General features: G+C 52.6%; 1 protein-coding gene across 1 annotated transcript; it reads right to left on the bottom strand.

Annotated features, from left to right (window-relative positions):
* Positions 1-1,808: 1,808 nt before the first annotated feature.
* Positions 1,809-10,214, bottom strand: DUOXA2 (dual oxidase maturation factor 2). The gene is made up of 8 exons (XM_048956199.1): positions 9,832-10,214; positions 8,636-8,724; positions 7,089-7,399; positions 6,892-6,949; positions 4,085-4,219; positions 3,678-3,891; positions 2,942-3,156; positions 1,809-2,498 (listed from the first exon to the last, which is right to left on the bottom strand). The coding sequence occupies exons 3-8, from the start codon at positions 7,233-7,235 to the stop codon at positions 2,299-2,301; spliced, it is 969 nt and encodes a 322-aa protein (XP_048812156.1). The 5' UTR covers positions 7,236-7,399; positions 8,636-8,724; positions 9,832-10,214; the 3' UTR covers positions 1,809-2,298.
* Positions 10,215-11,729: the final 1,515 nt, after the last annotated feature.

Genomic DNA, 11,729 nt, shown 5'->3' with positions numbered 1-11,729 from the left:
CCCTAGAGACCTCCCAGATATCAGAGATCCTAAACCTTGGATGCTCCCGGGATGTCAAAGATACATACCAGATGTCAAAGGCAAAAACATCAGTTGAAGATCACAAAATGTGACTTACCAAGACTCTTGTGGCCTTCTGAAAGGAAGATAAAATGTTTTGGTGGGTGGGAAGGAGAGGAGGAAGAGGGGATGGAAGTGCATGCCCCGGTTCCCCCGTCACTGTCTGTAAACAGTTTGCAGGAGGAGAGTGCCTAGAAGTACCTGGTTTCATGCTGCTTAGCTGCCCACTTGTTACGGAGCATGCAAATATGTAATCCTACAGACCCACAGTGGATGCGGCCAACTCCTCCTGGCTGCTGGTGGCTAGCAGGTACCTTGGTCATGCAGGGTGTGTATTTCAGGTTTGCATCCCTTTAAATCTGTGCAGGCTTTGCAACAACATTTTTCTGTTTTGTACTCACTTACTGTCTCTTCTGTCTCAATAAAGAAAGCTGGACCTGATCTTTCTCTTGCGTGTCATTAAAAGAATCCCTCTGAGTGCTGACAGGCTGGGGATATGCTGATCCTTTGACATGATGATCATAGGAAATGGAAGAAGTGACAGCGTTGTTGTGGCCTCACAGGACATCTGACAGTGGCTAATCAGCTCGAGGCAGTAGGGGCAAATGGTAAGTAGAGTACCAGAGAATCCCCAAGCAAATAATCAACCAGGATATGGGAAGGTTGGAGTGGCCCTGGACAGGAGGAGGTCTTGATGAGAGAATCCCCAGACCAGCAGAGGGAAGACCATTGTGCAGCACCCTCAGGGAAGGGGTGCTCAGGCATGGTAACTCGTCCCATCCCTCTCCAGACGGAAAGCACTTCAACAAGGACCTTAAGGCATTTAGAAATATGTCATATTGAACTCCTTGAGTTTTCAAAACTTCAGCTAGGAAGCAGATGCCCTATGGCAGCTACTAGGAGATGCTTCACCCTAAAGATCCAAGGTGAAACAGAAGCTTTCTATCCATTGAACGAAAATTCAGCCCTCATAAGTCTCTGCCTTTCCCACTGTGTCCCCATTTGCAGCCCATCCTGGCAGCAGGTCAGTGGGCAGCTCTGGTGCCTGCCAAGTGGTGTGGTGGCCACATGTCCCAGGGCACTGTGTGCCTTTGGGCATGAGGACCATGATCCTCGCAGAGCCCCAGGCACATTTTGTGGTGCTTGCTCAGTTTACTGGCACAGGCTGTCTGGCCAGATTCCTTGTGTCCAACAGGCCAGGTCTGCGTAGCATGGGATCAGAAAGACTGGGCTGAGAGCCAAGGCTTTGCTGGCAATTACTTTGTGTCTCATTGTCCAACAGCATCTTGGCTCAGCCGGGAAACCGGGTTCAGCAATGGGTGGAAGAGGCAGGACCAGCCCAGGGGCCACACAACCCCAAAGTTTCTCAAAGGCATCATTTATTCATGCTGAATCTGATCCTTTCTGGGGGTGCCTCCGTCAGGGCAGCCACCCCATGGAAGGATGCCACTGGTGGGACTCAAGGCTGTATTTTGTGATAAGCACAGCCAGCCCAAGTGTGCTCCACTTGAATAGAGCCCATCCAAGAGAATGGGTGTAATTGCACTCTTCTCTCTCCCATCTTTCCCATGACATCTTTTTGGCCCGTGTTAGGCTACAATTCTTATCGAATAAAACCCAAGTCTGAAAGTGAAAATAATCACATCACCACATTCCCCCTGGCAAGCTCCTCAGTATATTTACTTAATCTTTAATTCTGTAGCCATCTTTTATACTCTGGCTCACACAGCATCCAGCCTGAGGGAGTTTGGGTCTGTGCCTGGCTTTCCTAGGAACATCTGAAGGTCTACACTAGACATCAGTGCTTGGGAAAAGAAAGACTGAGCGTGTTTGATTGCTGGCTATTGGAGTAGTGAGCATCCTCAAAGAGAAATCACTATGGGAAATCTCACCCACTGGTATGGGAACTGGCCATCAGAAACCCCCTGCACCAAGCTGTGGCAGGGCATAGAGCAGGAGTGGGGGTTACTCCTCAGCCAGGTGAGTGTGCAGCTCAGGTTGCTGGAGGTCTGAGCTATACTGCCTGCAGCCTGCTTGCTCACTGCAAAGCTGTCCTTGTCCTAGAGCGGGCAATCAGGGATGGCAAAGGCAGTTCTGAGCAAGTCCTCATCCTAACGTGGACTTATGCACTCTTCAAAGTCCCCTAGATGGATAGACGAGTCTCAAGAGACATCAGGAAGGGTCTGTGCTCTGTGTTCTTAGGCCCGCCTTCAGGTAAGGAGTAGGAAAACTTTTCTTCTAGATGTCATCAGGGGTAAGTTTGGAGGGTTGAGGAGGAGACAGAGTACTGTTCATGAACCGAAGGTTGACATACACTTCAGTCATCTCTCGATAGTCCTCTGCTTTGTCCACATGGAGATCAAAGAAAGTTTTCAGTAGGTCAGAGTTGAAGTAGTGCAGTGCAACAACAGTGATCCCAGCCACAAAACAGAGCAAGCCTGGAAAACAACATGCTCTCCGTGAGCAATCCTGTAAATGTCAGCACATTTCCCACCCCATATCCATACTCCAATGGCCTCGAACCAAGGGACACCCTCTCTTACAGAAGATGGCCTTCTACTCTATGAGGTGGTTTCAGCTGCTGTGTCGACCACCATAAAATCCAAGAACAGGTCTTAAAACTCAGCCAATTGATCCCCAATTCTTCTGCTGCAACTCAGGAGCTAAAAATCTCTCCATCACCCTCAAGACAGTGATGCTTCTCCCAGTTCTGCCAGCCCTCTCTGTATCTCTGCTGGGAGCCGCTGTGTCAAGACACAGGGTAAGCCTAAACAGGGCTGCAGTCCCAAGCTCCTCACCTCCAGTGGTGAAGAGAAAGCCCTGGGGCTCTTGCACACCCAGGGGTCATAGCGGTGGACCTAAAGTAGCTTGATGTACTTACCAACTGCTAGTGTGAGCCAGAAAGATCCCCCATAGCCTATCTGCAGGGATGTGGTCCCAAACTGGATTGGGCACACCAGGGAGTTCCTCACGGTGGAGAAGGAGAGCAGTGAGAAGATCATGAAGGCCCCTGTGATCAGGATCATGTACCCTCCGTAGACTAGGACAGGCATGGAGAAGAGCATGTTGGAGATGAGCCAAGTGCAAAAGGCCACCCTAGAGACAAGAGAAGACCAATGGACAAGATGTGCAAGTGCCACTGACTAGGATGCTCTACATGAGGATTTCCAGGTGGGAAAAGAGATCTGGGCTCTTGGTTGCACTGCATGAGGTTAAGAAACTGTGGTCAGGCTGGAGTGATCCCTGGTCTCCCAGGCTAAGCAGGGAGATGTGCAACGCTCATACTGCTATGTCCAGAAAGCAAAAGCACAGACTGCACATCTACACCATCTCAGCGCCCTGCCCACCTAAGTGTGGTGCAGGGCAGACCACAGAGAGCAGCACATGGCACCGAGACACCTGTAGAAGTAGATTCAAGCTGTTTGAAGTAGCTCTGAACTTGCCTCAGGAGCCAGGTTACAAGGGAAGCCTTCAGCTGTGGTCCAGGAGCTCTTGCTCCTTGCACAGGGCCAGCGGTCTGAAAGCGGACCTCAGAGAGCCCCCTCCACACACATGGCTCTCCATATAGCAACTTGCAATCGCCACCCACCACTCACCACCTCAACCCAAGGCCTCACCAGAGACTGGCCGATGCGTAGTGGCTGGAGATGCGGTACTGCCTGTGCACGTTGCAGGGGCTGTGTGTGGTGAACTTCTCCGCCACGTAGAGGATGGGGCTGGGCAGCCCCTTCTCCAGGCCTTCGCTGTAGCTGTGGTCGTAGTCTGCATCGAAGCTCCAGGCAAAGTGCTCGTTGTAGTTGATGGTCTCGTTGACCTGATTCACTGGGTTTCCTGCCAGAGGAAGAGGACTAAGGTCCTGCTGCATCCCAATAGAATGGGCACTGACAGCCAGGAGCATCTCGATGACAAGAGGCTGTCCAGAAGCCTCCAGTAAAAACAAGGCCATCGAAAAAGCTCTTGGAGACCCCCTATAGCCATGGTCTCTGCAGAGCTGGGGCTGAAGAGAAAGGGACATGGCACTCACCCACCAGTGTGATGTTCACCCCTGCCAGGCCGACGTGCAGCCCAATGTCCGCGTTCACCACGGCGAGGCTGAAGGATTTGTAGGAGGTGTTGGCTGTCACCCAGCCGCTCTCCCAGTCCCCCGTGAACTGGACAACTGCCAGAGAAAGTTTGATTAGGGTTAAAGAGGGGTTGCTCCAGGGCTTTACTGAGCTCAGGGTGGACCCAGGGCAAGCATGAGCTGCTGCATTCCCACTGCGACACCGCCAGGGAATGTAAGAAGGGCAGGAGAGATGACTCAGCCACAAAGACGTGCCACAACCAGCCCCACGCCCTGGCACAGCTCTTCTCCTCCTCTTGCTCAGCATCCACCCCCTTGGTCCCGCAGGCGGGGAGCTCCGATCCCCACAGCCTGAATCCATTCCGGCCATCCTCTTCGGCGCTTCCCCACGCGCTCCCCACCATGGCAAGCACCGCGGCCCCGGGGGACCAGGCTCAGAAATGAGCCCATTCCTCAGCTTCAGCAGCAGGGTGAGTTTCATTGCCATTATTAAGCTCCCTGTTAAGCAGCTGATCACACTGTTAGTGAATAATAAAAATTCACTGGATTTTTTGTCAAATAGAAATGGTGGAGCAGGATGGTCAGTGGGAGAGCAGGAAGAATTGGAATCCTTTCTGCTATATGTTTTTATGAAAAAAAAGTTTCTTTTCTGAAACACTTTCACTTTGTGATGGACTCAATTTTCTGGCAATTATGTGAGCTGAAATTAAAGGTGAGGACTGAACCTCAGGCTGAACAAGACCTTTCAAATCTGCCTGAAGGTAAGCTGGGTCAACTTGTGAGAGCACTGATCCGGCAGCAGCTTCACGGGGACATTTCCTGGCTGCAGCACTGTGTGCCCTTCTGCCTCTGGACAGAAATCCTGACGCTGGCTTTAAAACAATCAATTCCTCTTGCTTATCCAAGCAGCACTTGGCTGCATCCTTATCCAGAGAGCAGTGCTGGATGGTTCTCCAGGGCTGAGCAAGGGCTGAACTGGCTCAGGCTGTGGAGCAAGCTGCTGTCCCCACCCCTCCATCAGCTGCAGCCTGGCACTTCTGGTAGCATCACTCAGTGGCTGGATATTTCTGAGCAGAGGGTGACCACTGCAGTCAGACCAGGCCCTGCAAGCCATGCGTCAGGCAGCAGAGTGCTGTGGCCACTCACAGTCTGGCTATGTACTTCTATCCTCGAGTTGACCTAGTGCTCGTCATTTAGGTTGTGCCTCACCATCTTGCTCCAAGTGGCTTTTTGTTTGTTATCTGCCCTGGCCTTTAAAACCTTCCCTTGGAGGGCTTCTGGAGAGTTTCCTTGACTTAGGGTCAGGACTGGTTGCTCTCCCCGCCCATCATCTTCCCTCCTCTCCCTGCAGCTGCTACTCATACACCCTGCAGCTCTGTCCAAATTTGAGATGCCCACAGTCTGGACCTTGCTGTTTCCAAGTATTAGTCCCATTAATTTCAGTAGATTTCCTGCTCTCTGCCCAATCAAATTCTCTCCTTCATCTCCCGCCTTGGAAAGTCTCTACCCATTACTTCCATGCTGACTGTATTTTGTTTTGTTTTACTCTCTCTCCATCACTGCAAGGCTCTAAATTTGTCTGGCTGCTGTCCAAGCTCCTTATCCATGCTCCCTTGGCATTGGGCTGTGCAGCTGGAGAAACGTGGGGCTCCTCAGTGCCATTAGAACAGGCAAATACTCAGAAGTGCACATGGGCACGTCAAGTGCTCACAGCCCTTGTGTTGGGATCAGTATCGGGGTCAGCCTTGTTTAATATCTTTATTAGTGACCTGGGTGAGGGGACTGAGTGTACCCTCAGTAAGTTTGCAGATGACACCAAGCTGGGAGAAATTGTAGATCTGCCTAGGTGCAGGCAGGCCCTACAGAGGGATCTGGACAGGCTGCATCGATGGGCTGAGGCCAATGGAGTGAGCTACAAGACCAAAGGTTGGGTCCTGTGTTTGGCAATAACGACCCCAGGCATTGCTACAGGCTTGGGGCAAAGTGACTGGCAAGCCGTGCAGAGGAAAAGATCTGAGGCTGTTGTTTGACCCTCAGCTGAACATGAGCCAGCAGTGTGCCCAGGTGGCCAAGAAGGTCAACAGCATTCTGGCTTGCGTCAGAAATAGTGCAGCCAGCAGGAGCAGGAGGGCGATCATCCCCCTACAGCCAGCACTGGTGAGGCTGTACCTCCAGTGCTGTGCTCAATGTTGGGACCCTCAACCCCAGAGTTGTGAAGGGTTTGGAGCACAAGTGTTATGGGGAGCAGCTGAGGGAGCTGGGATGGCTCAGGGGAGACCATATCGCTCCCCACAACTCCCTGAAAGGAGGTTGTGGTGAAGTGTTGGCCAGCCTCTTCTCCCAGGTAACAGTGATGGAATGAGAGCTGATGGTCTCACATTGCACCAGGGGAGGTTCAGGTTGGATATTGGGAAAAATTTCTTCTCTGAAAGAGTGGTACTGCACTGGAACATGCTGTCCAGGGAGGTGGTGGAGTCACCATCCCTGGAAGTGTTCAGGAACCATGAAGATGTGACATGGTTAGAGGGCATGGTGGGGATGGGTTGATGGTTGGACTAGATGAGCCTAGTGATTTTTCCAACCATAATGATTTTATGATAATATGGTTCAAATGGTAAGGGAGCCCACCTGAGAGCTGCATTGTTGTTTTGCATAGCAGGGGTAGGGGAACCAGCTCCTGCCAAGCCATCACTCATACTGGACCCAGACCCTGCCCCAGGGCCAAATCTTACTCTCAGAACTGCCCTTGGAGGGGCTGTAGCACTTACCAACAATCACTACTCCCACCATCAAGCTGAAGAGAACACGGACCATCCAGTACAGTCTCTGTGTGGAAAGAGATGGGATGTCAGGCACAGAGAACAGCCCCGGGCTTTCCTCCTGCCTCACCCTGAGCCAGCCGGGGTCACCCTGGCATCCAGAACACGGAGAATGGATGCTTATCCCTGGGAGAAGGATCACGCACCGCCCGTCCACGGATGCCCGGGATGATGAGCAGGAAGGTGAAAGCCAGCGTCAGGAAGACGATAACCACAATGATGGTGCTGACATCGAACACAAAGCTCTTCCTCTGCTGCGGGTAGAAGGGGTAGACGCCATCAAAGAGAGTCATTCTGCACCTCCAGGAGATGGGGAGAGAGGTGGTCGCAGCACAGGCCCAGGCTGCCTTGTTGGCTTCTCCAGTCTGTCGTCACCAGTTCCAGCTCAGTTCCAGAAGCACCAGCTGCAGAAGGGTGGCCTCAATTCCTTGTTCCGGAGGGACAAGGAAGTGTGACACTGCAAGGAAATAAGCCCAGTGAAATACTGCCTGGCAGAGGAGCACCCAAAGCCCTCAGTGGTGGAGAGGAGGTGCCTGGCTCAGCACTTAGCCAGCCCAAGGGGTTTGTGGCAGTGTGAGGAACCACAACTGCTGTCTGTGGGGAGCAGCCCAAGCCCAGAAACCTGCTGAGCAGCTTCTCCCCAGGCAGAGCTGGGTCTTTCCCTCCAGATGATGCAGCCAGGACATTCAGCTTTGCTAAGTGCCCTTCTAGGAAGCCTGCAAGCCAGCAGGCACTGCTCCTCTGCGCTGGCATGTGCAGCCTTCCTCCAAAATGATGAGGATTCACCGAGAATGTTGACTTCACAGAAGCAGAATTATCCCAGCACCAAACACCAAGCAGAGCAAACCACCACCTCCATTTCCACCCCCTCTCCTCAGAGGCTTTTCCCAGGAACTGCAAAGTATGCTCCTGGGCTATGGGTCCAAGAACACAAGGCTCTGGAGCATGTAAGCATCAGGAACCTCAGGGTGTAGCAGACTGAGCTACATGAGACCAAGAGCAGAGGATCTGTGCGATTCCCATTGATTACTTTCGACTCCCATTAACGCTTCAGTCCTAGCAATTACAGAACTTCCCCCATTTCTGGATTAGATCTTTTCTACCAAAACCGATTACATGCTTCGTCCCTTCATTTCCCTTATTTAATATCATCTCTGTATGTAACTACCCCGGGAAGTCTTCAGAAGTCAGGGAATGCCAGAGCTAATATGACTCATGATCAAATATAATTTCATCCTGTCCTTGCATGGGAGAGTTGATTTTTTTCTTATTTTCTGAAAACAATAATTATCACATTTCTAGGTAAGATCCAACTCAAAGCAATTCAGCCACTGAAGTGTGAGTCTCAAATCCCCAGAAGTGGAAGGAAATTACAGTAAAGATCTTAAATCAATTTCTTGGGGGCAGCTGAATTCACTTCTTAATCCATAAAAGCAACACTTTGTTTCCTCTCTGTCAAGAAACAGAGACCATTACAGCAAGCAATTTAACAGACACTTGGTTTTGCAGGGAGGTTGCCTGCCTCACGACCGCTCCAGCTCTCATCCGGACGCTCAGTTCCAGCGTAACAGAGCCATCAAGCACACTTATAAAGCTCAGCTTGCGTTGTTTCGCTGTAACTATTCCAACATATTTCCCTGGACAGCTAAGCACAGAGATGGCCAGCCTTGCAGCACCACTGCACTAGGATTACCTGACAAGGAGGAGCTGTAACTGAGTTCAATATTAGGTTCAAGTCCAGTCGCAGGGTTGCAGCAAAGTGCCCACAGACGGTCCAAGAGGCTGTAAGAGCAGGAATAAACAACTCATTTAGACTAATTTAGTCAAATCTTGATTGCTTGAATGTCACTTTCCCCACTGTCTTTGACCCCAAAAGGTGTCTGGAGGAAAGGAATGCTTTCCCTGACCGCATCCACCAAAACGCAACCCTTTGCAAATTAAAATGATCAGACTACAAGCAGCAAGTAAGAACTAAAACTCCAGTAACATGAAAAATGTTTCCATTTTAATCCATTTTTAACCTTCAAGCAGTATCAAAGGATTCCTGCATTTCCTCTACGCTTGTAAGAGTAGTTTTTGGGGGAGTTCCCAGGGAAACAGTGCTTTCTATTGCTGCCAGCCCAACCTCAATTCCTGCTTGAATCCCTGCACAGGAGACCAATTCCTTGACATTTTCACAGCTTGAAAGTGGAAAACTGGGACCTGCAGCTCAGGACAGAAGAAACAGAAGCTGCTGCACTTTGGAAAGCATCCTCCAATGGAGAAGCACGCATGCAGCCCCAGAGCCCCATCACTTTCTCTGTCCGTGTACAGAGACAAGAAGTCGAAAGACGTCCTCAAGGAAGAGTTCAGTCATTCAGAAGAAATTGACATTTAGAAAACACGTTTATCTGTTTTTAAAATATTCTGTACTGGCAAGGGAGAAGAGCTAGGGAGGCAGGATGTTGAAACCTTAGCACTTTCCAGGGACAGAAATCACATTTTCCTGCCACAGAACGTGTCAGGCTGGAAGTCCAGCCCAAACCTCGCGGCAGTCAGCAGCAATCCTAGATCGGGCTGCTGAGGGCTGCAAATCGGTATTTCCCACTAAAACTTCCGAGGGCCATCCCTCACCCTCGGACATCGAGCAATTAGCGCTGCAGCTCGGGGGTGGAGACATTCTTTATTTTGCCACCTTCGGAAGAGGGTCAAAACGAGATAAGAACTGAATTTAGGACGGCGATTCGCCCTTTCCTCCTCACGCTCACCTAGCCGGGACCCACACAGCCGCGCGGGGAGCCGCCGGCTCCTCGGAGCACGAGAAGGGCCGGGGCCGCACCGGGGCTCCCCGGCGGGCAGCGGGGCTCGGGCGGGGCGGGGCGGCGCGGCGGTAGCTTTCCAGCAACCTACCTGCTGGCGGCGGCGGCGGCTCTCGGGAGGCACCGGCCCGCGCCCCGCTCTTATAGGCGGCGGCGGGCGCCGAGCCCTATGTAAATGCCGGCACGGCCCGCCCCGCAGCACTGCCCTCCGCACCGCCGGGCGGGTGAGTGCCGCGCTCCTGTCGTCCCCTGCGCGGGGGGCCGGGGGATGCTGGTGGTCGCTGCCTGCGCGGAGGGCTGCGGATCGGTTCTACGCGTGACGCGCCTGCGTGGGGGCTGCGGTGGTGGCGGAAGCGGGGAGGAACACGCGTGTGCGGTGCGGGGATCGGAGCTGTGCTGATCCGTGAGCCGGGATCCGCCTGTCCCCTCTGCACGGGGGGAGCCGAGGCTTGCGGCTGCCTGCGGGGTGTGGCGGGGTCAAGGGGTTGTGCTGCTCCTGTCTCTTCTTGCATTGAGGGCGCTGCGTGATGGGGACTGTGCGTGTCCCCGCTTGTGTGGTGCATGGGAAGGGTTGGGCCACACGTTCTGTGCCGACTTGATGGACAGGGTGGGATGGGGCCGTGGGTCCCCACCTCCTTGAACTCCAGGAACATCCTTTCCTTCTTGGGGAATAGTGAGGTGGGGCTGCTTGGCCCTTTCCATATGGGAGAACCGAGGGGTTAGGGCTACTGCCCTGTTCTGCTTGGAGCACTCACCTGCGTGGGGAGGTTGGGACTGCTCGTGTCCCTGCCTGCATGGAGGACTTGGGATGGCAGGGTCACGGGGGTCCCTGTCTGTGTGAGGGCAGAGTGGGATGAGGTCAGACACGTCTCCCTCCTGCGTGGCGCAGTGGAGCCACGCGTATCCCCATACGTGAGGCTTTGCAGCCACAGGACGTGGAGTTTGGATTGCATGTGTCCGTATCATGTGTGAGCACAGGGCAGTAGGTGGGCAGGTAGGAACCCCAAGGGATTTATGTCCCACCTGAGGGGGAATGTCTCATGTGCACTGTGTTGGCACGGGGCATCTGGTCCCAAGAGTGTTCTCAGGTGGGACCAATCCCTGTGTGAATGTCATCCACGATGTGTTCCCAGCTTTGTTGTTTTCTGGATAACGTGCAAGGCTGGAGAGATGCAGCCTGATCCCAAACCCCAGTGCTGGCTGGCTAGCTGGGAAAGCGTCAGTCCCTCAGTCTGTCCCATGTGCACAGGAGGAAAACCAGAAAAGAATCTGTGACTAACTGAGATCATAGGGGTCAGGCTCCAGGCTTCACAGGTGCCTTGAGTTTGCTCTTCTTTACCTACATGGTAACACTTTGCCCTGCCACAGGTCTGCCACTTCTCCAAGATGCTGACGGGGCTGTGGAAAGGGCTCTGGGGATGTTTAGGGAATGAATATCTGACTCTGGGGGAGCCAAATCTGCTGAGATCAGGTGGAGCTGGATTCCTAGCTGTGGGGGGAAGCCACGTGGTTGTGCTATCTGCATCGGGGTTTCAACATTCTCAGAGGGATGTAAAAGTTCAGTTTTAGGCCACAGGTTTTTTCTCTGATGGGAAAAGACGGGACTGAGGAAGCTGCTCTTTGCTTCCACTAGGTACAGATGGAGGAAGTGGTTTTCCCAAGGTGGCTCAGGGAATCTGTGGAACAGCAAAGCCCGGAGGGCTCATCAGACCTTAAAAACTTTCTGGTACATTTTACAAGTCTTTGGAACCAAACCTGGAAATCTTCCAATCAACAAGCTGCTCCATGGGCTTCCAAGGCTGATCTCAATTTCGTTACGTCAGGGAGGAGTTTGGGAGGCTTGGAGGCACGTGTGAAAAGAGGAGTCTTTTTCTGGAGAAGCCAGGGAACTGATTCTCAACTCATGGAGACCATACCAGGAAAGAGTGGGAAAGGAGTTGATGAGGACAGCTGAGTACTGCTCTTGGGAGATCCATCTTCTTTGGACGT

Source organism: Lagopus muta, chromosome 10 (genome assembly GCF_023343835.1).
Source record: "Lagopus muta isolate bLagMut1 chromosome 10, bLagMut1 primary, whole genome shotgun sequence".
Classification (NCBI taxonomy): domain Eukaryota; kingdom Metazoa; phylum Chordata; class Aves; order Galliformes; family Phasianidae; genus Lagopus; species Lagopus muta.
This window is presented reverse-complemented; position numbering and strand designations above follow the sequence as displayed.